A 26,675-nucleotide genomic window follows, 5' to 3' on the forward strand; every position below is an offset into this window, starting at 1 on the left:
AATTAGATCTTCAAATTCACTCGGCAGAATTTTGTTTTTAAACAGACTCCTGTTAAAAACGTTTGCTCAGGGCAGCCCCAGTGGCCCAGCGGTTCAGTGCCGCCTTCAGCCGGGTGTGTGATCCTGGAGACCGGGGATCAAGTCCCACGTTGGGCTCCCTGCATGGAGCCTGCTTCTCCCTCTGCCTGTGTCTCTGCCTCTCTCTCTCTCTCTGTCATGAATAAATAAATAAAACATTAAAAAAAAAAAAGTTAGCTCATGTGACCTCCACAGTGTCTTCGCCGCCCCCCCCCCCCCCAAATTCAGCCCCTTGGTGCTCATCGGCCATAACACCATGACTCTCACTTCTGCTTTGCCTCCTATAACAAATGGCAAAGCTATTTATCACAGTAAGATATGTTTCTTTTCAATGGTAATCTGTTTATCCTCTTATCAGTGGAGAATCTGCCTGTTTTCTTTAACAGGGCTTGTTTTTTTGTTTGTTTGTTTGTTTACCTTTTGACCTCCGACACCCATTCCTCCCCATCCCCGCTCTGCTTCTGGCAACCACCAATCTGTTTTCTCTATCTATGAGCGTTTTTTTGGAGGGGGTCGTTTTGAATATGTCTTTTTTAAATGGTTCAATTTTGATCTGGGGCAAAGTATAGGAAGCCCTTATTATACAAGAAAATACCGTAGCCTCCAGAGGCAATTGGGGCCATGGTGACAGGTTGCTCTAGCTAAGGTGAAGGACTTCCAGCAGTGAAGGGGGAACATTTTCAGTATCAAATAACTGTTAGGAATGGATTAACACTAACACACAGGTCACTTTTCTCCCACTGCCAAGCTCCTCCCTAACCTGAGGGGCTTCCTAAAACAGCCTCTATTGTAGTGTGATGTAGAGAATCTGAAGGCACTTCTCACTCTTGTGGTGCCCAATTGGTCCAGCTCAGTAGAGATGTGTTGAGAAAAACACTGGAGAGAAAAACACAGTAACTGCTTCAGGACTACACCTGGTTGGCTACTCAGAGGAATTCCACTTATTTAAAATGATAAAATCGGGATCCCTGGGTGGCGCAGCGGTTTGGCGCCTGCCTTTGGCCCAGGGCGCGATCCTGGAGACCCAGGATCGAATCCCACATCAGGCTCCCGGTGCATGGAGCCTGCTTCTCCCTCTGCCTGTGTCTCTGCCTCTCTCTCTCTCTCTGTGACTATCATAAATAAATAAAAATTAAAAAAAAAAAAAAGAATATGAAAAAATAAGTTTTTTAAAAAAATAAATAAATAAATAAAAATAAAATGATAAAATCAGTCCCTCATCCCTCTCTGCCTATAGGTCAGGTAGAGCAATATGGGTGGGAGCTTCTCCAACCTGTGTGTGCGCAGATCATTGCAAATGTTGATCTAAGCTGGTGCCATCCTTGGAAGCTCAGCTCTAACCAAATATGCACATCCAGTAAGGCATCTGAACAAACCCCCTTTCAAACCAGTTCCTCCTAAAGCAGGAGGATGGACCACTTTGTTTTCTAGTGTGGCAACAAAAGGGCAGGCCTGGAAAGAAGGGGAGACTGGGTCACCTAGCTTTGCCTCAGGTCTTTCATAGCTGTGTGACCCTCTCTAAGACTCTGGGTTTTGTTTTTTAAATAAGACAGTGGTGAATTTAAAAAAAGATGTGGAAAGCTCTGGATATTAGAACTATATGATTTTGCCATATGTTAGTATATTTTAGCTTAATTTGTAAAAACCCCAACTGAAGAAAATACATATGTAGGCTCATATGAAAGATATATTACACTTACTCCAGATAATTTTAGTTTTGAATCTTTGGCCAGGAGACTTTTAAGAAAACTGAGCTTAAAATTATATAAGAAGTATTGAATTATTTTGGAATTTCTTTTTGACCTTAGTGCCAATGAAAAGTTTTCCTTCCTTAATTACTAGTGTTTTCCTCATAAATATTAATTAATTAATTAATTAATTAAATGGTGGTGAATGCTGTTCTGGATGACCTATGGTGTACATGGCCAAAGCCAAAATTTGATGATTGCATAGTTTTCTGGAAGGAAGTTTCCAAGAACTTCAGGATTGCTTTCATTATTGCCTCATTCTAGAGCAGTACTATCCAATAGGAATATATTATGAGCGCGCGCTCTCTCTCTCCCTCTCTCTATATATATACACACACATTATATACATATAATTTCTTATAATTCCACCCAAAAAGGTAAAAAGAAACAGGAATCATTAATCTTAATATTTTACTTAATCCAATATATTCAAAATATCATTTCAACATGTCATTAACAGACACTGAGATATTTTACATTTTTTCATGCCACATCTTTGAAATCTATGTATTTTACACTTGTAATATGGACTAGCTGTATTTCAATTGCTTCAGAGGCACAGGAGGCCAGCGTCAATAGAAGGCAGTGGAGGCCTAGCGATTAGCTCAGGAATGCCCAAACCCAGCCAGTCTTCCTATCTGTGTTTCTGACCCCGTCTGGGGTCCATTCTCAAACTCCAGAGCCTCCAGTTATCTTTCTGGGGAAACAAACAAACAAATACCACCAACAAAACCCTAATCATGTCACTCCCCAACTTAAGAGATCTCTGATATCTCCTACCCTCCTAGGACAAAGTCTGAACACTTTGGCATGATTTAAAAGACCCTTCACAAAAAACAAAACAAAACAAAAAAAACCTTCACAATCAGACCCCAATTTATCCTTTAAACTGTTCTTCGTGGGGCACCTGGGAGGCTCCATGGTTGAGCCTTTGCCTTAGGCTCAGGTCCTGGGCTGAGTCCCAAATTGGGTTGTTGTAGAGGGAGAGCCTGCTTCTCTCTGTGTGTCTCTCATAAATAAATAAATAAAATCTAAAAATAAATAAATAAATAAACTGTCCTCCTGTCTCCTCTCCCCTTGTATCAAGTAGCTGCAATGACAGACCTGGTCTCTCACCCCACGGGCTTCTCTGCCTTCCTGGTATTTTTCAGTCTCCACTTGGAGAGCTCCTTGAAGCCTCATTCATTGGCCGGTTCGATGAGTGCCCTACTAAGTGTCAGGCGGCCTGTTGGCCCCGGTTCCCAGCTCCCAGGGCCGCAAGGAACCTCCCTGGCCCACTCTTCCCCGCCCCCTCCCCCCCCCCCCCCCCCCGGCGTCCAGCCCCTCCCAGCGCCCCGGTGGGCTGGAGCTGTAGCCTGCAAACGAGCTGGGCGGCCCGTCCGCGCTCCTCCCACACCCTCCCCCACGCCAAGGAACGCCCCCTCTGCGTTACTTCTGCGCCCCGCGAAGGCTCAAAAAAAAAAAAAAAGCCCTGAGGGGTGAAGGAGCACTCAACCCCCACGTTCTCACGGCAGGAACCGAAGCGCGGAACACGGAGCGCTGAAGGAGACCGTCCTGCCCATACAGGACCCTCCTGTATGCAAGGGTCCCCGCACAGCTCTGACAGCACCCGGCCGCGAGCCGTTAACCCACACAAGCCCCCGGCTCCATCGCCGCCGCCAGCCGGACCGGACGGACTCCCGAGCAGGAGCGGCGGGCCGTCGGGGGGCGGCGCCCGCAGCCGCGCGGAGGAGACCGCAGACCGCGAGAGGGTGCCTCAGGGCCGGGGTGCGGAAGAACGCACCAACCGGCAGCCCGGCCGCCGCGGCGCCGCTGGGACTACAAATCCCGGGGGGCGCCGCGCCGCGGGGGCGGAAGGGGCGGGGCGGGGCGAGGTGGGCGGGGCCGGGGCGGCAGTCGGGCCAGGCTCGGGCTGCGGGCGCGGCGCGCGGGAGACCATGTCCGGAGGCAGCAGCTGCAGCCAGACCCCGAGCCGGGCCATCCCCGCCACTCGCCGGGTGGTCCTCGGCGACGGCGTGCAGCTGCCGCCCGGGGACTACAGCACCACCCCCGGCGGCACGCTCTTCAGCACCACCCCGGGAGGTAGGCGCGGGCTCCGAGAGCGGGCGGTGCGGGGGGCTGACTGAGCGGAGCGGGAGGGGTCGGGAGCCGCCAGTTGGACGGGGCGACCGAGCTAAGGGGCGCGGTGACTGCAATAAGGCGCATCAGGGAGGCAGCGAGGGTCGCGGAGGTGGCCACCAGGAGCGAGCAGATGGTCGCTGCCCATTGCCTACCCTCTGGGTGCGTCCCCCCGAGCCCGGACTGCAAACTGCTCCATGAGTTTCCTCCTCCTGGGAGAGACAACCGAGTACCCCTACGGAAACATCCGCACGCTTGCAGAACGACCACATGCCAGGGTGTGCTGCCCCTTGTGGGTTTGGGGGCGTTCTGAGGCAGAAGAGCGTGGGGTCAGAGTGGCCTGAGAGCAAGGGGAGGCCTGGCCTGGGGCTTTTAGGGGATGGGGACGGGCGTTCTCTGTCGGGGTAAACGACTCTTGCAGAATCCTTTTTCCTTCCCGGGGCACCCCCAGTTTTCCACTGGGCCAGCACCCTCTGACGGGGGATTTGGGCTGACGGCGCCCGTCTGCTCCAGCTGCGCCTCACCTGCACCTGAGCCAGGTTGCCGGCGTACGCGTGTGCTATCTCCGCAGAGGGACCCGGAGCCGCGGGCAGGGCTGTGCAGAAAAACACGTTCTTCGGTCCGGGGGGGAGGGGGAACCGTGTGACCTCCCTAAGAGTGTATGAGGAAGAGGAAGCTGAGCTGGCACGGGTGGGGGCCAGCCTTGGGCTGCCCTCGGGAGCCAGGCATTCCCTCCCAGCCCGGGAGCTCCGGCGCACAGGCGCTGATGAAACCTGCCCGCCCGTTTGCATGATGAAATCCTCGTGGCTCACCACTTCCCTGCGATCCTCGTCCCTCTGCCCTCGCCCGCTGTGTCCTTCTCCCCTCCACCCTCCTCCACCGCTCCGGCCCAGACTGCACCAAAACGCCGCCGCAAAGAGTGGCGCTCCGTTGAGAGACACGGGTGCAAGTGGTCGCAGGCGGGGCGGCAGCCTCGTCCCTTGCCAGCGTCTGGGAGCCACATGCTTATTTTCTCAGGCAGCAGTCCCACCACCAGCAAACACTGACAGATCCGAGGTCTCCCGCCGGTTGATCCAAAACATACAAGGTTAGAACTGTCAGGGATTATGGATGTACTTGTTTCACAGAGGCTCCAAACTTGAAAACACATGTCCCTTATCCAACGTCACATGGTTTCTCAGGTTGAACAGGAAATAGTATCCAAGCATAAAGGGGTAAATGCTCTCTCTTTTATTAAAAATGATCAAAGGGAAAGTTCAGTGAGCCTTTGCTCCACTCTTGACTCAAATTCTCTATCCCTGCGAAACGTCTTTTGTGACCCCTTTGGTGGGCGTTCTCTGTGTCATGTTGTGCCTACCAGGATCTGTCCTGGATGATTTTGGATTTCTGTTAAGTGAGGGTGTGAATCTCCACTTGATCTGTCCACAGTGGGCACTGAGGCAGGCCTGAAGGCTCAGGTGCTCTTTTTTGCACTCTTCGTTGCTGCATGGGGACAGGTCAGTTGGAAGCCATGGCCAGTGTTACTGTTTACAGGGAACTCTGATCCACTTCTCATGCTGGACTGGGAAATGGAGGGTTGTTTTGTTTTGTTTTTGTTTTGGTAAACAACAACAAATCTCCCTTGGAAGGTCTTTAGTTGGAAAGGGTCTCCTGGGTCAGAGCATAACTTTGTTTCTGAGGCCAACTGGAAGGGAGCTAGCAGTGCCAGGAGCCTAAAGGCAGCTTTCTTCTCTGGGGTGTTCAGCAGGACAGGCACAGCTCACAGTCCATAACTTGGAAAAACACACCTTGCTTCTTGCTAATGTCAGTAAGTCTGGTCTGCCTCAGTGAGCCAAGGCTTGCAGTCTTCCTCCAAAGCCCAACTTTACCCTACCCTCAAAGAAGCTTAACCTAAGGTCATTTCTGGCACCCTTTTGTTCTGGTCTAGATGTTATTTTCTCATTCCTCAATGGACATATGAATTACCTGGGGACCTCATTTAAATACAGCCTTTGGTTCTGTAGGTTCTGGGTTTGGGCCTGAGATTCTACATTTCTAACCAGCTCCCAGTGATTGATCTAAGTACCACACTGAATACTCAGGACTATGACTTCCCTCACCTTTTCAGACCTCTGGGGTCTGGCAAAAAGTGATGCTTCTAACCAGGTAAACTCTTGAGGTTGGGTTGGCATCAGCCTTCAGACCAGGGTCCAGAAAGAGTCTGTGCAGGTGCCAATAGTAGCTTATTTGCAAGTGCCAGGAGCTATCAGAGTGTCCACAGGTCACTTTTGCTGAGAATGGCACTGTGGTATTCATCCCCAGAGGAACAGAAACAGCAGTTGATTTGATTCGTAAGACGCCAGTTTACTTCTCTTGGTCATTAATCTTTCACAAGCTAATCCACTGATCTGGTTAGAAGTCTGGAGAACTTTAGATAAATTTGTTAAAAGGAGTGTTGTATATGAATATTTGAGCCTGTGGAGTCTTAAAAATGATCAATGACACAATAGACCAGCAGAATCGTTGTTTTTGTTTTTGTTTTGTTTTATTGGAGTTCAATTTGCCAACATATAGCATAACACCCAGTGCTCATCCCACCAAGTCCTACAGAATCTTTCAATGGGTCAGAAACCTTCCACTCCCATCAACCTCCATATCCCCCATTCCATGTTGGATGTTTGACCCCAAAGCCTCCAGGGTTGCTTGGCTGGTAATTATACCTAAACCCTGTACCTGGATAAGGTTAATCAGAGGTACAGGTGTTCATGGCACCCTGGTTTAGACAAACAAAGTCTGTGCCCAGGAAGCTTACCTTGGAGCAGCTCCCAAGTCTTTGGCTATAGAACAGATAGTGCTGGGAAGAGGAGGAGGCGGACTGGGCACTGAAGCTAGAGCACAGCCAATGTCCTGAGGCCTCAGTCATCCAGGGGAAGATTATGTCTCCTGATTGCCCAGGGTCTATAGTAACTCTAATAAGACTAGGGTCTCATTATTAAGGATCCTATTAAGGACTAGGGTCTCATTAAAAGAACTTGGACATTAAGGCAATGAGGGAAATATAATGGGCCCTCTTCTCACACTGATCTAAGCTTTCTTTTAAAGCTTTTTTTTTTTTTTTACTTAAATTCAATTAGAAAATAAATAAATAAATAAATAAATAAATAAATAAATAAATAAATTCAATTAGCCAACATAATCTTTAAAGCATTTGGAACATTTCACATTGTGTCCTTCACTAAAGACTTTGACCAGGGGACCCTGGTATAGAGCACCCCTAAGTCCCTCTGATGCCCATCAGCCTGCCTGGTTCTAAGGCTTTCACTGCATCCAGAACCAGAAAACAGTCCTACCCTAGGGGCTTGGCTTGCTGCTTAGGAAGAAGCAGACACACCTGAAATAGAATTAGAAGTATCAGAGTTGTAGCCATAGAATCAAACAATTAGGTAGACACCCCCCACCCTCCATAACCAGTAGAACTTGTATGATTCTCACTTGATCCAAGTTGTCAGCCACTAGGCCTTCCGTGCTAACAACGCACACGTAGCCATGAGATTGTAATTGCCTTCCAAGACTTCCATTTTGTTCTTCTTGTTGTCTTCCAACATCTTCAGAGGCTGCTGGCAGGGCCTGATTTGAAAGAGGAGTTTGATTTTTTAACCTACATAATTTTTTCTGAAAGAACAAAAAGGTCCTTCATTACCAAATTTGGTAAAAGGACAGGCAGGGTGGCATACCGTGTCTTTCTGTTGGTATAAAGCAGTGAGGCATTTTCTTGTATGGGTCTTTATTTGATATCCGTACAGAGGAGGAGTGAGAATGGGACAGCAGTATGGAAAAGAGATTGCTTCCCAGGGGGAAAGTTTTTAACAAAGAATGTTCATTTGTACACGGAGATTTTTCATGTTCAAACAAACAAAAAACCTGTCCCTTTTGGGACTCAGAGCCCCGCGCATGTTTTTCCTCCATTATGATTCATGATAAATGAGTCACGTGTATTTGTTTACATGTTTGTTCCCTGCGGTAGGAGGGAAGTTCTTTCCCAGCAATGTTACTCATCTTCCTATCCCGGCCTTTGAGTGCTGAGTCGGGTGTTCAGGAGGTGAAGCCTTGAAAAGAATCCTAGAATGACAGTATTCTCAGGGTAAACTAGCTCCTTTGCCACCAGGCCTGGGTCTGAGCTGGCTTAATGATAACATTCAAATTTTTCTTTTCCGCCCTTTGAGTTGCAGGGTATATATAATCTTTATCTTGGAATGTCCCAGGGACAGAACTCCTTTCCTTGAACTTTCTCGTTTATCCCAGTATCACAGATAACAGTATTACTAATCCTCCTTTTCCCAGTTATTAAGCAGAAAGTAGAATGAAGTGGCCTTTATGCTGAACATGTCATTGGTGGGGCCAGGGTCTCAGACACTGGGATTGATGCTCCTTGTTTATTTGTTTGCCTCCTGCATCACTGACTAGGCAGGGATAAGTCACATCTGCTCATGGCATTTGGATGATCAAGGATACAAGCAGCACAAGATGTCTTGTAAGCCAGTGTCCTTGCCCCCAAAAGTTTACTGAGAGAGCTCAGATACTCAGCCCAGAGTTTCACAAAACTTAGTAACTTCAGCAACAACAATTTATTATTTCTCTCCATTCTTTGGGCTGGCTGGGCATTCTTTGATGGTCTTCCTGAGGTCACTCACCTGGTTGCATACAGTTGGCAGCTAGATTGTCTTGGGCTTGAAAGTCCAATCTGGACTTTCCCACATTGCAGGGGCATTTCTGGGGACACCTAGAAGGCTGGGCGTTCTCTGTCGCCTTGGTCCCAGGCCATTCAGCAGTCTAACCTGAGTTATTGACATGACAGTTTTCATGTCTTAAGACCCAGGCTCAGAAGTCACATAACATCACACACACAGTATTTTATCAGTCAGAGCAAGCCACAGGGCTATCTCAGATTCCAAGAGAGGGGAAATGACTGCCTTGGAATGAGAGAAGCCTCCTGTAGGGAAAGAAGGGGAGGAGTTATAGGGCTACTTTCAGCTATTTTCAGGCAGTCTTCCACCAGGACTGAGCCTCAAAGGATGGTCTTTTGAGGGAACTTAACCACCCATCCTACTCTGCCAAGTACACAAGCCAAGGCTGGGTATAGAAGCAGACCAGAATCACAAGCCTGTGAATTAACTCTTAGGTTAAGAACTGGGACACCTTCCTGAAAACACGGAGTCACAGATCCTGCACCCTGTGTTCAAGGCCCTACGTTCAGTTCCACAAAGCAAACTGTACAGGTGGCCATGATGCCACACCCGCAAGCAATACCTTCCACTTTGTGTCATGCTTCCCCTTGCTGACTGCTATCTTGCCTGCCTCCTCTTCACTCCTCAAACAGCCAGGCTTTGGGAGCACCTTTCAGGGGAGCCCACCCTTGCCTGCCCTTCCTAGTACCCCCATTTGAACACCCTTGATTTTCTGGAATGCCGACAGTAGGATAGAGTCAAGTTCTGAGCCTAGCAGCCTTCTGAAAGTGTGTAGGAGTGAGAATGCCAGGAGGTGCAGGTAGGTCCAGAACTCCCTTTGGTTTTCTGGTGACATGAACCACATTCAGGCTAACCAGGTCTGTTGCCTTAAAGAGAGTGCATGTGTATAAATTGATTTCTCTCTCCTGCTTTTTGGAGTAAAAGGGGAGAGCTGGCCTATATTAATTTGCGAGGGCTGCCTTAACAAAATACCACAGACTGGGTGGCTTAAACAACAGAAGTTTATTTTCTCACAGTTCTGGAGGCTAGAAATCCAAGATCAAAGTACTGACAGGGTTGGTTTCTCTCAAGTCCCTTCCCCTTGGCTTGCAGATGGCTGGCTTGCAGATGGCTGTCCTCTTGCTGTCTCTTTATGTGGCATCTCCCTTTCTCTCTCCTTTTTCTCTCTGTGTCTCTCATGAATAAATCAATAAAATATTTTTAAAAAATAAAGATTTTATATTTTTATTTATGTGAGACTGCACACACAGACTCCCCAGTGATAACGGAGCTGTTGCCAGGGGGGAGGGGTCTATCCCATAACTCCCAGATCATGACCTGAGTGGAGCCTAAACCAAGAATTGTATGCCTAACTGAGCTACCCAGCCACACACCCCGCCCTGCCGCCCCACTTAGGACACCAGTATACTGCATCAGCGCCCCACCCTAACAGCTTCTTTTTAACTTACTGGCCTCTTTATTTTTTTAATTTTTTTTAATTTTTTATTTATTCATGATAGTCACACAGAGAGAGAGAGAGAGAGAGAGAGAGAGAGAGAGAGAGAGGCAGAGACACAGGCAGAGGGAGAAGCAGGCTCCACGCACCGGGAACCCGGCGTGGGACTGGATCCCGGGTCTCCAGGATCGCGCCCTGGGCCAAAGGCAGGCGGTAAACCGCTGCGCCACCCAGGGTTCCCCTTACTGACCTCTTTAAAGACCTTATCTCCAAATACAGTTTCATTGAGGTAGGAGGTTGGAACTTCAGCAAATGAATTTGGATGTGGTGTGGAGGCAGTTCACACAGAAAACAAGGCCCCTTCCTCTTCCAGCCACAGCTTTTGTTGCTATATAACGAGAGGCATTTCAGATGGGTGCTCCCCGTTGGTGATGAATTTCAGGGGTAACCTTACCCTCTTCTGCACAGGGTCATTTTGAAGTATTTGGAGGGAAGTGAGGGAAGAAGGAACTTGGCCAACTCTTAGAATAATTATTTCAGCTATTTTGTTCGGCATGTTTTGGCAAAAGCCTTGTCCCTGCTTCTTAATTTTCAAATAAAATGGACTATTGCCTCCCATGTCAGGGCCTCAAAGGTGAGAGGGCCCTTTGTCACTCATTGATTGCCTTCATTTGGTATTTGAGGAGCTTCCTAACATTGCCAGCTCCTGAGAAACATTCAGATATTGGTTCTCATTGCAGAGCTGACAGGGCTAATAGTGAAGAAGAGTCTCGGACCGACCACGTCTGGTTCTCTACCCAATATTTCCTCCCTGACAAGGTGGCTCAGCTTGCTAAACAGACTGCCCAGCAAGACAAGCTACCCTGACACATGCAGTTCCTGCTGTGTGGTGGATGGGGTGGGAGACCCCTGGTAAACTCTGTGTTTGCCTCCAGGTTGGCACAGGGCTGCTGGCGAGAGCTGAATGTAAAATTATCCGGAGTATTTAGTTCACAGGCTGCTGGCTTGCATCTGAGCATAGGCATTTGAGCCTCCCGCCGAGCATGTTGTGAAACACTCTCCCTTTCCCTGGAATGGGAACAGCAGTTCTAGGAATTCTGTCCTTGGACTCTTGCTAGGCCTCACGTCCCCCACTCAGGGGAAGAATGTTTCCACCAGGGGAGGTGCAGGGGAAAGCAAGGGACAGGCTGAGCTCAATTTACAGAAGCTGTGGCCAGCCCCATGCTGAACCTGAGTGTGGGTACTGTGGGAAGGTGGAGAAGAAATCAAGGCAGGCCTCTCCCAGGGAACATCCTGTTCTGGCCAGATACTCAGAAGAATAGGGGAAAGTCACAAGACCCCTGGAATGTTCCCAGTTGCTCATGCTGGCTGAGGCATGGCAGCCTGGGTCTGCTTTGCTAGTTTTAAACAGAGGCTGATGTTTAGGATTGGAGGCAATACAGGCTAGGTCTGCCCCCATGGGGACAGCCTTTCTGAGCCTCAGTTTCCTGTCTGTGAGTGGAGGACACTGTCTCCTTTGTGGGGAGTTGGGAGATGGGGGTACTGAGATCTGGCATATCAGGCCATGAGCACAGTGTTTGGCCCACAGACAGACAGTGCTTTCATCTTCACAGTACGCCTGTGAGGTGTGGAATTTTTTTAAAGATTTTTATTTATTTATTCACGAGAGACACAGAGAGAGAAGCAAAGACATAGGTAGGGGGAGAAGCAGGTTCCTTTCAGGGAGCCCGATGTAGGACTCGATTCCTGGACCGGGATCATGCCCTGAGCCAAAGGCAGATGCTCAACCACTGAGGCACCCAGGTGTCCCAGGTATGGATTTTGTTAGTCCCCGCCTCTTATTGCTGAGGAATTAAGAGTTGAGGGGCTGGCACAGCAAACTCAGATTCGAGCTCAGCACTTATCCCTCCAAGCACTGTGTTGTTTGCACCACACTGAACACTTGCCAACAGCCAAAATAAGTGGTAGTGTATCAGAGCTGGAACAGACCCCAAAGATTATCTATAAAGCCTGGCACATGGTTGGTGCTTTAAAAATAGCTTGAATGAGCCTAGTACACCTTGTTTACAAGTGAGGAAAACAGACCCAAGGGGACTGTCTGCATTCTTTTTATTTTAATATTTTATTTATTTATTTGAGAGAGAGAGAGAGAGCATGAGGTAGGGAAGAAGCAGAGGGACAAGGACAAGCAGACTCCCTCCAAGCAGGGAGCCCAACACGGGCCTCGATCCCAACACTCCCAGATCACAACCTGGGTTGGAGACAGACACTTAACAGACTGAGCCATCCAGGTGCCCCGGAATGTCTGCATTCTTTGTACATTCAAGTAAACTGTCATCATCACAAGCATGCCTTAAGAAAAATTACCATTCTTGTATTTGGGGCACATGTAAAGTTTTTATAATCCTGAATGAACACTGGTTGCCAAACATGCCAAAGCTCATGTTAATTCTTAAAGCATGTTTCTGTGGGCCAAAAAAAGGATAGAGGGTCCCCTTACCCTCCCGCATCCTCCACACCCTGGTCTCTTTTCAGAGCAGCTTACCTCCTCTCTGATTTGTTCCAACTCTGACTGGATAATTGGTCCCTAAAATATGTCACCTGAAGCCATGCCAGTCATAATAGCTAGGATTTGTTCACATAGGTCTTACCTTGTGTCAGCTACTGTTCTAATCCACACCATTATTTTATGAAGTTGGGAGTTAAAGTCTAACATGGACAGGTCCTAGCACACAGCTGCCAAGAGAAATGCTGGCAGGGCAGGCTCAAGGCTCCACTTATCCTGGCCAGCCAGCAGAGAGCCCCCTAGGCTTTCTAGGGAGAGTGTATGGGAAGGGTCCACTAGGTCGACCCTAGTCCTAGCCAAGGCCATTTTAACTTGGCTTCCTAGAAAAGGAGATTCTCACCTCTATCCTTATTTGTTTGCTTAATACCCTATGTATTAGAGTTTTGTATTAAAAACAAAATATGGGGATGCCTGGGTGGCTAAGTGATTGAGCGTCTGCCTTTGACTCAGGGCTTGATCCCGGGTCCTGGGATTGAGTCCACATCAGGCTCCCTGCGAAGAACCTGCTTCTCCCTCTGCCTATGTCTCTGCCTCTCTTTGTCTCTGTGTCTCTCGTGAATAAATAAATAAAATCTTTAAAAAAATAATAACTGGACAGCATCAAATTGTAGATCTGATCAATAATTTAACCTATCCCTTAATATAAAAAAATAAGTTTTACATATATGTATATGTGTACAATTATAGTATTCTGTCCTCTTGTATTCCTTGATTTTTTCCATAATAAAAGTATGTCAAACTTACATGTAAGTTTTTTTTTTTTTGTAAGTTGTTTTTATGTTTAAATAGTTACATCTCAAAATGATTAAAGGCTCCTAATAAAGCAGTAATCCCTTGCCTCTCCACCCCCCTCACTCTTTAGAAGCAACTAACATTTTCTCTTTTTGGGGATTTACCACCATATTTCTAGCTTTTTCTGGACTTTATCTATTGATAGATGAGGACTTATTATCATTTGTATACCCTCATCTTCTCTTCCTATTCCCCAGTATAATTATATCACAGTTTTTATTACTATGCCTCTTGATCAGCCAGGTAGTTAATTATTATACACCATTTTTAAAAATTTTTATTTATTTATGATAGTCACAGAGAGAGAGAGAGAGAGAGAGAGAGAGAGAGGCAGAGACACAGGCAGAGGGAGAAGCAGGCTCCATGCACCGGGAGCCCGATGTGGGATTCGATCCCGGGTCTCCAGGATCGCGCCCTGGGCCAAAGGCAGGCGCCAAACCACTGCGCCACCCAGGGATCCCTATTATACACCATTTTACAAAAATAGTTAACAATTGCTTCATTTTCAAAATGTGGTTAGTTTTGATGTGCCTGGGTTCAACCACTCATCAGTTGGTTGAACATCTGATTCTTGGTTTCTGCTCAGGTCATAATCTTATGGGGTCCTGAGACTGAGCCAGCCTCCGGCTCTGTGCTCAGCGAGGAGTCTGAAGATTCTCTCCCTCTGCCCCTCCCCTGACTCAAGTGGGCATGCTCTTTCTCTCAAATAAATGAATACATCTTTTTTTTTTTTTTTTTTTTTAGATTTTACTTATTTGAGAAAGAGAGAAAGAGAACAGGCAGGGGAAAGGAGCTAAGGAAAAGGGAGAAGCAGACTCCCCACCAAGCAGGGAGCCCCCATGTGAGGCTCGATCAGAGGGCCCTGAGATCATGACATGAGCTGAAGGCTTACCAACTGAGGCACCCCAAATCTTTAAAATGCCATTAGTTTTGGTGCACCTGGCAAGCTCAGTCCCTAGACCATGGGATTCTTGATCTTGGTTGTGATTTCCAGCTCCACATTGAGTATAGAGATTATTTTTTTTAAGATTTTATTTATTCATAGAGACACAGAGAGAGAGAGAGAGGCAGAGACACAGGCAAAGGGAGAAGCAGGCTCCATGCAGAGAGCCTGACATGGGACTCAATCCAGGGTCTCCAGGATCACGCCCTGGGCTGCAAGGCAGCGCTAAACCTCTGCGCCACCAGGGCTGCCCTAGAGATTACTTTAAAAAATAATGTGCTTAGTTTTCATTCAAGTATCCCACACCCTCTGGCACTTGTAAAATGCTAAACAAAATACAGTTTGACATGCAAAGTCCAACTTTTGGATTTATCAGCCCATTTTTATCCTTTTATGGGGAACTGACAGGATTTGGAGGCTCTGGACCTGCCATGTAGCTGCTGATAGGAGATCTCTGATGCCCTTCCACTTGGTAGAATTTTGGTAGAATATTCCTGTAGCTTTCTGAAAATGTCTCTATTTTACTTTTACTTGATTGTTTTTTTTTTAATTTTATTTATTTATTCATGAGAGACACAGAGGCAGAGACACAGGCAGAGGGAGAAGCAGGCTCCTCTCAGGAGGCCCAATTCAGGACTCTATCGAAGGACCCAGGGATCATGATCTGAGCCAAAGGCAGACACTGAACAACTAGCCACCCAGGCATCCCAACTGATTGGTTTTTGGCTGGGTATAAAACTAAACTAAAATGAATTCTCCCTTGGGATTGTGAAGGCATTGGCTCACCATCTCCAGGCTTCCAGCATTGCCATTGAAAACATTCATGCCATTCTTATTCTCAATCCTTGTTTGCACTTGTTGGATTTTTCCCCTTCTGGAAGATTTTAGGGATCTTTTTATCCAAACTATTGTGAAATTTCACAATGAAAGTTGGTATTTTTAATTCATTATACAGGATACCCAAGAGGCATTTCAAGACTAATCTCTTTCAATTCAGGAAATTTTTCTCTTTTTTTTTGTTGTTATCTCTCTTTCTTGACTTCCTGTTATCTGATACTAGATTTCCAGTTTGTTCTCTTTTTGCCTGTTATTTTTTTCTCTTCCTGTCTTTAAAGTCTTCAAAAAGTTGAAAAGTTTAAAAAACAGTGAAGTCCCTTTACTCTTTCCCTCTGTGGGTGTGTTTGGGTCTCTCCTTAGATGCTATAAGCTTTTTTCAGAAATGTGTGGAGACATTGAGCTGGTTATATTTAAGAGTGAGGCACTTCCAGAGCTAACTGGAAGACCTTTCTGAGGTTAGAGGCTGGTGGGTGGCTAGCTGATACTTTTCATCTGGAACCCCCTTTCCAAAATCAGCTTCAGTTGATCCTTATCTTTGCTCTTTATCCTGAAGAAGGGCATGTAAAGGGATTTGAGGTCTCCATTGAGGAGGTCAACTTAAACTTAATTTCCCTGTCTCCTCCCCTTTTGGGGTAAGGGGCAGAGTGGATCTCTTCCTGGTGTTAGTCCCATTCCCATTTTCCATGATGCCTCTAATTCCTGAACCTTCCTGAGGTTTCTGGAACCTCACTTCCTATTGTAACGTCCAACCCCACCTCCCTGCATTTAGATGCCACCCTCATCCTCTCTGTTAGAACAACTCCTCCATTCACTCTCTGTCTTCATATATTGTGATTTGGGGTACCAACCTGAGCCTCACTTGCTTCCAACATGAGTATGTGCTTCTATTTCTTGTTTTATTTCTTGGTGTCTGCTTGATTTTTGAGAGAAGAAGCAGGGAAAAAACATGTCTTGGCTCTGGTATCTTGAAGCCACATAGATCCTCAAAAGCTCTTCATGCTCTTGCTTGTAGAGGCCTACTGGAGTTGGGTCATTTTCCCTAATATATATAGAGAAAGTAGGCCCTGTAGAGTATTATGTGGAGACAGCCAGGTGTAATACCCACATAGCCCAGAGGCCCACATCTGACCAGCACCCTCCAGCTGCTACTGTTTAGCGCCTTGCTGGGACCTTAGTATAGCCCCCCAACCCACCCGGTTTCCATTTCCTGTCCCTGTATGCAGGCCAAGTCCCCAGCTCCAGAAAACTGCATTTCAGCCAAGGGTGCCTATTTTTGACAATATGAGACTGTATGTTTTGTTGTTTGTCTCATCTGTGGAAGACGGAGGGAATTTCCAGAAGATCACTGTTGGCTGAAGCTGTGTGGTGGTGGATCCCATAAAGGGATGGAAGAAGAAAGGATTAAAAAGCTAACGCTTCTTCCATAGGAAACATTTCCACTACCTTGGTCTCCATCTCATACTCCCTCACTGATGCCAGATGAGTCAGTGGTCCCCTCCGAGGCTTGGTGCCTTGTCAGCTGACTTTCTGAACGCTACCATCCCCTGCCTCTGTAGCCTCCTCCCCAACTAAAATACTCTGACGGTGGGTGTCTTGGGTGTCACCTCTGCTGTTATCTAGTTTCTGGGTTTTATTCATTTAAATGAGGATTCTTATTTTTTTTTTAATTTTTATTTATTTATGATAGTCACACAGAGAGAGAGAGAGAGGCAGAGACACAGGCAGAGGGAGAAGCAGGCTCCACGCACCAGGAGCCCGATGTGGGATTCGATCCTGGGTCTCCAGGATCACGCCCTGGGCCAAAGGCAGGCGCCAAACCGCTGCGCCACCCAGGGATCCCAGGATTCTTATTTTTAAACAACTGCCATAGGTGTAGGACAAAGGCACAGAGGCTCTTTCTTTTTCTTTTTTAAGGATAATTAATGATTTAAAAATTGCCTGGTGCCACTTCCTAATATATACCCCCAAAGAACTGAAAGTATTGTCTCGGAGAGACATTTGCACACCCGTGTTCACAGCAGTATTATTCACAATAGCCAAAATGTGGAAGGAACCTACGTGTCTGTGGATAAACAAAATGTGGTATATCTATACAATGGAATATTATTCAGCCTTAAAAAGGAAGGAAATTCTGACACATAGTCAATAGTATAGATGAACCTCAAGGACATTAGCCTAAGTGAAATAAGCTAGGCACAGAAAGACAAATACTGTATGATTCCACTCCTGTGAGGTACGTAGAGCAGTCCAGTTCATAGAGACAGAAAATAGAATAGTGGTTTCCAAGAGTTAGGGGGAAGGGAAATGGGAGTTGCTATTTCATAGGTATAGAGTTTCAGTTTTGCAAGATGAAAGTGTTTTGGAGATTGGTTGCACAACACCATGACTGTACTTAACACTACTGAACTGTACACTTAGGAATGCTTGCGGTGGTAAATTTTATGTTACTTGTATTTGACCACAATGTCAATAAAATCTGTGGAGGGTAATAATCTCTAAAGAGCTTCTCCAGGAGCTGCTGACTCCCTGGTTCTGTTTTTTTTTTTTTTTTTTTTTTTTTTTAAGATTTTATTTATTTATTTATGAGAGACCCAGAGAGAAAGGCAGAGACATAGGCAGGATCCATGCAGGGAGCCTGATGCGGGACTCAATCCCAAGTCTCCAGGATCACGCCCTGGGCCGAAGGCAGGCGCTAAACTGCTGAGCCACCCAGGGATCTCCAGTTTTGTTTTGTTTTTTGTTTTTTTAGAAAAGAAGAGAAGTGGAGGAGGTGCAGAGGGAGAGGGAGAGAGAATTTTAAGCAAACTCCACACCCAGGTCAGACCCCGATATGGGGCTTGATCTCACAACCCTGAGATCATGACCTGAACCGAAATCAAGAATCAGATGCTCAGGGATCCCTGGGTGGCGCAGCGGTTTGGCGCCTGCCTTTGGCCCAGGGCGCGGTCCTGGATATCTGGGATCGAATCCCACGTCAGGCTCCCGGTGCATGGAGCCTGCTTCTCCCTCTGCCTGTGTCTCTGCCTCTCTCTCTCTCTCACTGTGTGCCTATCATAAATAAATAAAAGTTAAAAAAAAAAAAGAAAACAAACAAACAAAAAAAGAATCAGATGCTCAGGGGTACCTGTGTGGCTCAATCAGTTGAGCATCTGACTCTTGGTTCCAGCTCAGGTCATTATCTTGGGTAGTGGAATCAAGTCCCAAGTCAGGCTCTGCGCTCAGCTGGGAATCTGCTTGAGATTCTCTCCCTCTGCCCTTCCCCTTGGCTCATGCATGCACGTGTTTTCTCTCTTTCTCTCTCTCTCTCTCCCCCCTCCTCAAATAAATACATAAAATCTTAAAAAAAAAAAAAAAAAACCCAAAGGGTCAGACACTTAACCAGCTGAACCACCCAGGCACTCCCCTCTACCCTGATTCTTTTTGAGATCCTTGAATCTCCAAGTCTTAGGTTCCACTCTGATGTGGTCAGTTCCCCATTCTGTGGTGAACAAAGCAACAAAATAGCAAGGCTGGAGGGAGGCAAGGACAGGGGAGAATCTTGCCAAGCCTTGAGGATTAAGAAACAAAGAAGAGTGGTCTGTCTCTGAAGCCAGGGCATTTACCCTCAAGAAGGCACTGCTCCATTTAAGTCTTCATTTAGAGCCCCTTGGGCTCATAGGCACTCCTCTCAGCCCTTCATGTTACAGATGAGGAAACTGAGGCCCAGATGGAGGAGGAGCGGAGGGTGGTGGGCAGTAGGGTCACACGGCTGGTTGGTAGCAGAGCCTACAGCACAGCCTGGGTTCTGTGTTCTTTGCTTTTCACCCTCCCCCTAAGAAATGTGAGTGTGAACCGTAGTTCACATGGTGTTGGTGGACAAGGCTTGGGCATTACTGCCTCTCAGGCAGGGAGATCAAGACTGGGTAACTGCCCAGGCAGGGCTGCAGTCAGATGGGGACATGCAAGTAGGCCAAGTGCACCTTCTGGTATCTCTTAACCATTTCTGTGCTTCTCAGCATTCCAGCCCTCAGCAGAATGACCTCCACCCCATGCACTCCTGCTCAGATCTCTGGGGTGCAAACAGGTTCCTCTCCTGGGTGCTGCTCACAGAGCCCCTGCTCAACATCGTGACATGGATCCCCACTTTCGGAATGTCACTCATCTTAGCCCTCAAGTAGGGAAAATTCTTCAGGTCTATTGATAAGGAAGGGCACTCCTGAAGTCTTTGATCCTTGCTTCTAAACTCCAGCACTCGCATTCCATCTGCAGTTTATATTGTACCTTGCCTTCTATTTGTATGTATATTTTAGTATTTGTCTTTGTATCCTTTACCTTTTTAACTTAGTTTTTGTTATTTTATCTTATGTGCATTATTTATAACATATATACTGTTATAATATTCAATTATATTGTATATGAAAAGGAAACTTGATATCACAACTATATATGGAAAACCAGATTCACTTGCCATAAATAGAAGGTAACTATAAAAAGAAATATAATGACACCAAGGCAGTTTTAAATTCTAGCTGGATTCCATTGCCTGCTGAAGGATTTGAGCCTGAGGCCTGCCCTTTGTTGAAAAGGCTGAATCAGGAGTGTGAGGGAGGTGTTTAAGGTATGTTACTAATTACTACCTTCCTTGTGTTTAGAGGTAATTCTGAGTAAACAAGGAACCAACATGAATCACCTCTCCCTAGTCATTGTTCTTTGATGAAACCAATTGAGTCTTGGACTTTAGAAAATGTTCCTTTTTAAGATATCACTCAGGCAACCACCCTCACAGGCTAGGTCCTGGGTGTGGTTTAAGGATAGTAACTCCATGAGACTTGGTCCTCACCCTAGGGTGATGCTCAGGAAAGGAGAATGAAGAGGGAGTGGATAGAACATAGATCATGGGCAAGCCCCGAAGTGCGGTAACACATCAGAGCAGCTGTCACAAGGGAGACGGGCTTAGCAGGAGAGCCTTTAGTGGGAATGTAGAGCCCATGCATCACTTCTGTCCACGAAGCTCAGGCAGGAGTTCTCATTTTTACTGATTTGGGGGAATCACTTAATTTTCTGTTTGCTTGGGACACCTGGGTGGCTCAGTAGTTGAGCATCTGCCTTTGGCTCAGGTCATGATCCCAGGGTCCTGGGATCGAGTCCCACATCGAGGAGCCTGCTTCTCCCCCTGCCCATATCTCTGCCTCTGTGTGTGTGTGTGTTTACCATGAATAAATAAATAAAACCTTTTTTTAAAAAAAATTGTTCTTTTTACTCATCTGTAAAATGGAGTTACATATTCTGGATATCCCATGAAGGTCCTATAAGGACTGAATTGAAAAATAAATAAAAATGTACCCTCTCAGGGTGCCCAGGTGGTTTAGTTGGTTAAGTGTTTGCCCTCAGTTCAAGTCATGGGGTCCTGGGATCGAACCTCGCATGGGGCTCCCTGCTCAGAGGGGAGCCTGCTTCTCCCTCTCGCCCATCCCCTCCTCTCCGCTCATGCTTTCTCCCTCTTTCAAATAAATAAATAAAATCTTTGGGCAGCCTGGGTGGCTCAGCGGCTTAGCGCTGCCTTCGGCCCAGGGAGTGACCCTGGAGACCCAGGATCGAGTCCCATGTCGGGCTTCCTGCATGGAGCCTGCTTCTCCCTCTGCCTGTATCTCTGCCTCTGTGTGTGTGTGTGTGTGTGTGTGTGTGTGTGATTGATAAATAAGTAAATAAATAAATAAATAAATAAATAAAATCTTAAAAAAAAACATGTATCTTCTCTAGTATTGGATATGATTGTCCTGAGTAATAACACTGAACACTAATTAGTGAGTTGGACAACTTTAAGGGGAGAGTCCAGGATGCACTGATCTGAGAGGAGAAGGTGCAGTGTGGCGGGCTGCCAGGCTTCTTTTTCCATCAGAGTGTGCACATGATGAGATTGGTGGTTCGGAGGCAACAGAGCAGGACTGCAACCAGACCCCTGAATCTGCCTCACTCCTCCTTTTTTTTTTTTTTTTTTGGCATTTATTTTCAGTAAACTCTACCCCTGTGGTGGGGTTCAAATCCACAACCCCCAAATCACTGGCAGACAACTTGAGTCCCATGCTCTGTCAGCTGAACCAGCAGGCACCCCAGCCTCACTCCTCCTTGATCCAGCTTTTGCAGATAAACCTGCTGCCTCTAATAATCATGCCTCAAAGAAGTGGAAAACAAGCAGGCAGGAGGTTTGAGATGGCTTTTTCAACATCCCTGCCCCCCTCTAGGTACCAGGATCATCTATGACCGGAAGTTCTTGATGGAGTGTCGGAACTCACCTGTGACCAAAACACCCCCGCGGGACCTGCCCACCATTCCCGGGGTTACCAGCCCTGCCAGTGAGGAGCCCCCGACAGAGCCCAGCCAGAACCACCTGCGCAACAGCCCGGAAGATAAGCCGGCCGGTGGTGAGTGACAGGGCTTGGTCAGGCCCTTCCTTAGGGAGGGAACATAGGCAGCTGATAGATCCCTTTCAAAGAGGAAATTTCAGGGAAGGGAATGATGGCCACTGCCCTACCCTCTGTGGAACAACTTAGAGACCAGATGTGGATTGGGGGGTAGAACTTTCAGTGGTACCAACTTTCCACATGAAAAGAGTCTGAGAACTCCAAGAGAGGGGATTTGGCCCCATCAGGTAATTTAATTGGTGGGGAGTTTGTTTGAAATGGAGGGGAGGGCTCCACACAGCCACTTTCATAAGCATGACTCTTGGTATAATTGTCCCTGAAGCATTTTCCCATGTCTGCCATGCTTGGGACATATCCCAAGCATGGGATATGTGCATGGGCAGGAGATGACTTCTCAAAGATACGATATATGTACCCTCTAGGAAATTACAGGTCTATAGGATCAGAAAGACATCCAGGATGCCTCCTGTATTGGTCTGCTAGTAGATTCTTGAAGATGAGTACTCAATTGTTATTTTTGCAGGTTTGACATGGGGCGGCTAGGTCCTTCTTGGTATCTCACCCTGCCTTCCCCCTAAATAAACAGAGCAACCACCCGGGGAAAGGTGTGTGTGATGCATTCTTGTGGCATCATGACTAGCTCACCAGAGCATCTCAGCGTCCTACTGTGGGAGAGTGAAGTGTGAGCACTGGCAGACAACTTGAGTCAGATTGGAACCCGCTAACCCTTCACCCGGAAGGCGGTGGACCAAGGCCAGACAGGACGCAGCTGAGACCTCAGGCTGGGCTGGCCCTGCTGACAGGCGCAGAGTCCATCTATCCAGGGCCTGCAGGATGTGATTCATACTTACCCTGGGAACTCCATGACAGGCAGCGCTTGCCTGGCCTTTTATACTTGGAGAACAGTGGGAAGGAGGGAGAGAGGTGTGCTTGAGCACACACAGAAAAGGATGGATGGATTCATGTGGTCAGTTACCCCCTTTTGCCTCAAACCAAAGACTGGAAGTTGAGGATGAAGGTAGTCATACCTGACAATGTGGAATCGTCACTACTTGACAGCTATGCCAAACCCTTCACAGTTTCTGGAGCTGCACTCAGCCATAGCAAATGCAGGGCTGGCTCAGAGGTGCCCCAGGCTGACAACCCTTAACCCACAATAATGGCCTAAGATTTCCACTGTGATGGTGAGGGATGGACCTAATTTTTCATTTTGCGTTAACAGGACATTAGCCAAAGTTCCTAGCTTGGGACCATATATTTGTGTAAATAAAACCAGAAGAAGTGGCCAGTTTCCCTGTGGGGGCCAGGGCATCTTGGTATATAGAATCTCAAAGCAGCCTTACCCCAGAAGATCATGAACAAGGCAGCTCCATTTAAGAAAACAACCTCCTGCAGCTTGAGTTACTTGGATATTTTTGTGTAAAGAGTTAGGATGAGGGTAATGAGTAGCTGAATTACCAAAATAACTCCTTTATTGCAGAGTCAGGCTATTCTGTGGGCAGTTGGACATGGGCCTAGTAGGTTGTGTTACCATCTTCTAAACTACGGTTGGGACACACACTCAGAAAAGTTTCATGTTTAAGGAATGTTCTTCTGTGAGGCTGTATTTATATCAAAGCTAAGTAACCATTCACTCTTTTTAAAAATAATAAAAATTGTACAAAATTCAGGATTGTCATTTCTCCTGTGGGGAAACTCAGTTTCTGCTCTTCCTTTAAGATTGGGGAAAAGAACACAGCTGGACAGGGAAACTTCAGGTCTGTTTCCAGGAATTCCTAGTGGAGTCCTACTCTCCCTCCATTCTCTTTGGCCCCTACTCTTGTAGGAACAACAAAATGAAAAATAATGCCTCTCCCTGGCCTCTAAAAGGTGAGCCCTACTTTACCGATTGTTTACCTGGCCATCTATCCCTTCTCTCCCCAGGTGAAGAGTCACAGTTTGAGATGGACATTTAAAGGACCAGCCATTGAATAATGCCTCTGGGCCCCCTGACCCTTCTCGGGAGAAGAGTCGTACCAGCCAGGCCTTTTGCAAGTCATAATCCTGTGCAGGCATTGAGTATAGGGTCGGCCATCCTGGCCCTCTGCTCCCTCACTCAGGGCACCTGCTCCCCCTTCCTCTTCATGAACGGATACCAGCGGATACCTCCATGTGCCTCCATTCATGCAGGTGCTTCCACCTTAAAGGGAGTGACTATGATGAGCACACCCTGCAGCCCAGGGCCAGGATTGGACTCGGAGGAGCTCTTCTGAATGATTATCTGGCTCTTCTAGCCCCATCCTCTGGGGGCACACCCACCCCTTCCTTAGGTTGGTGTGCATGGGAAAACTCTCCTCCCCCTTCTTCCCCAAGAGAGGAAATAAAAGCCACCTTCGCCCTAGGGCCAAGAGTTGGCCCCTGTCTGAGCTCTTTTCAACTCCATATGGGTAGCTAACACCAGCTATTATTTGTATGTGGGGTGCTTCTAAGCACTTTCCCATACATTATCTCATTTGATTCTCACATAAACTTATAAGGTAAGTAGACTAAGTGTTATCCTCATTGTACAGCTCAGAAGACTGGCTCAGAGAAGTTAAAACACAACCAGTAAATGACACATGGGACTGGCTTTGATCTGTGTGTTGCTCTCCATCTCTTGTTCAGCAGTGGGTGCAATTTCTTTTCTGGGCTTTGTCCGCCAAGCCTGTTAATTGACCCCATCACCTTCGTTCTGTGACCCAGTCCCTGCAAGAGTCAAAGGGAAGAACCCAAGACTTGGATGATACGGAGCGTCTTTGATCCACACACCCCTCATATTGGTCCATGATCCCTTTGTATGAGCTGTCATGGGAGACACCAACAGGAAACAAGTACTCTGCCTTGAGGATTTCATTGAAACGTAAGATTTGCCATAAGGAAAGGTAGTCTAAGAGAGATTGTATAGGATTGGTTACCAGAGAATGGTCAATGCAAGTAGAGGCTTCATGGAGCTGATGCTCCAGCTGGGGTCCTGAGAAGGAGTGGGCTGGGCAGCGGCAGGGGCCCAATATTGCCAAGGTCAAGAGGCCTTGAGGAACCAGGGCATACAAGGACAAGACATCAATAACCAGAGCCAGCAATTTGTGTGGGTGGGGACAATTTTTGTAAATGAGTATAAAAGGGTCAGATTTCTAAATCCTTGAATGTCAGGCAGAGAGATTGTTGAGAAACAGCAGGTGTTTCTCATTATAGGATATGCTGGGGGTGGATGGCATTTGGCCAAGTGGCAATGGCTGACCTGGACCTTACAGTTCTGGACTCATAGCACTTGTCAATCTGCCATTTGGGGAGCTGCTAGCAGGCCTTGGGTGGTAAAGTCCTCTGCCTGGCCTTTTCTACAGCTGTATTGGAGTCCCCCTCACAGGGGCTATGAAGGCAGCTGGAATCCATGTGCCTGCTAAGGGCACGTGGAAGGGCCCATCCATAGTGGCGTGTTTCCAGGGAGCACAAGTGGAGGAGTGGCCTGAACCGCCAGTGATTTTCCAACCTCCATCCTACTGTTGGCACAGCTGTGGGCATCCCTCCGACTCCCAGGAAGCCAGACGAGGTCATCTGTCTACTAGCACCCCATCATGAGACATTTACCATGGAAACGACCCAAGGAAGAGCCCAAGGACACTGAGGGATTCCTTGGTCTGAAAACCAGTACTTCAGGAAGGGGCAGGGTTCATTAATAGACCAGCAAGTGGTCTTTTTCAGCTAAACCCAACCTCCTTCTGATTTAATAAGACTTTGCTAAGCCTCTAATCCATACCCAGCAGAGTGCTAGACCTTGAGGCAATGCAGGAGAATTTCAAGACCACCACTCAAGGACAAAGTTGGAGGAGGCATGATGAAGAGCAAATAAGAGGAGTGAGAGTGGGACAGGTGCAGCTGAAGACTGTGAAGGATTGGTGGGCTGCGGCGAATCTGCATGTGCAGAGATCTGGTGTCTGGAATGGATACAGTGTGCATAGGAGTATCATGTGAGGCTCCAATGTGTTGGGTAGCACACGGTAAATTTAGATAGCATAAGATTACATTATTGGGGGGAAAAGGCCATTGGTTGAATGCTTTTTGTATACCTGGAGCTTTACTACAATCTTATTCGTGGTCCCAGTAACATAAGGTAGATTTTTTTTTTAAAGATTTTATTTATTTATTCATGAGAGACAGGGAGAGAGAGGCAGAGACACAGGCAGAAGGAGAAGCAGGCTCCATGCAGGAAGCCCAATGTGGGGCTCAATCCTGGACTTCGGGGATCATGCCCTGAGCCAAAGGCAGACATCCAACCGCTGAGCCACTCAGGCGTCCCTAGATTTTTTTTTAAGGTAGATGTTTTTATTCCCATTTTACTTACGTCTGTGGTGGCTGTGTGTCAGAATTAGGATTCCAGCTTCTATCTGTCCAGCTCCAAAACCCATGCATGTCCTTTATACCACACTAGTTGGAACTGAGGTCCGGGCTCTATAGATTCTGAGCCATAGGCAACTAGGATGTCGGTTGGAGGTATTAGAATAAGGCAGTGACAGGCTAGTGTTGAGGTGAATCAGGTGAAGATAACTAGAGCCAGATAGATGTTCAGTGATTGCTTAGAATTAGAGGGATTGGGGGTGAAAACCAAGGAGTGAAATTAGATTGGTAGCCTTTCTCATTTACGCAAGGGCTATTTATCGAGTGCCTACTGTGTGCCTGTGTGCAGGCACTCTCAGGCACTGGAAACAGAGCAGTGAGCATGACAAACCTTGCTTTCCAGGAACTGGCGTTCTTGGAGAGGTAACATACACTTAAGGATTGAGACTGCATGTGATTCTTGTCTTGCATATTCATTGCTGAAATCATAATCCTGGCCTCCTTGAGATAAGTCTCAGAATTTTTTTAAAGTTTTTTTATTTATTTATTCATGATAGAGAGACAGAGGGAGAAGCAGGCTCCATGCAGGGAGCCCAATGCAGGACTCGATCCTGAGACTCCAGGATCATGCCCTGGGCCGAAGGCAGGCGCTAAACCGCTGAGCCACCCAGGGATCCCCAAGT

General features: G+C 47.1%; 1 protein-coding gene and 1 long non-coding RNA gene across 2 annotated transcripts; one reads left to right on the top strand and one right to left on the bottom strand.

Annotated features, from left to right (window-relative positions):
• The first annotated feature begins 3,714 nt into the window (after window positions 1–3,714).
• On the top strand, window positions 3,715–24,031 carry EIF4EBP1 (eukaryotic translation initiation factor 4E binding protein 1). Its single transcript, XM_077849174.1, has 3 exons — window positions 3,715–3,908; window positions 21,463–21,642; window positions 23,566–24,031. The coding sequence occupies exons 1-3, from the start codon at window positions 3,764–3,766 to the stop codon at window positions 23,595–23,597; spliced, it is 357 nt and encodes a 118-aa protein (XP_077705300.1). The 5' UTR covers window positions 3,715–3,763; the 3' UTR covers window positions 23,598–24,031.
• Window positions 6,447–16,918, bottom strand: LOC144284554 (uncharacterized). Its single transcript, XR_013352979.1, has 2 exons — window positions 7,658–16,918; window positions 6,447–7,550 (listed from the first exon to the last, which is right to left on the bottom strand). It is a non-coding gene; the product is annotated as an uncharacterized LOC144284554 (long non-coding RNA).
• Window positions 24,032–26,675: the final 2,644 nt, after the last annotated feature.

Source organism: Canis aureus, chromosome 15, assembly GCF_053574225.1.
Source record: "Canis aureus isolate CA01 chromosome 15, VMU_Caureus_v.1.0, whole genome shotgun sequence".
Taxonomy (NCBI): Eukaryota; Metazoa; Chordata; class Mammalia; order Carnivora; family Canidae; genus Canis; species Canis aureus.

Bases quoted from the DNA above. Each gene is read 5' to 3' on its own strand.
- EIF4EBP1 (XM_077849174.1), top strand. From the start codon at position 3,764: ATGTCCGGAGGCAGCAGCTGCAGCCAGACCCCGAGCCGGGCCATCCCC. The intron at 3,909-21,462 runs GTAGGCGCGGGC...GCCCCCCTCTAG, and splicing joins CTTCAGCACCACCCCGGGAG to GTACCAGGATCATCTATGAC. The intron at 21,643-23,565 runs GTGAGTGACAGG...TTCTCTCCCCAG, and splicing joins GGAAGATAAGCCGGCCGGTG to GTGAAGAGTCACAGTTTGAG.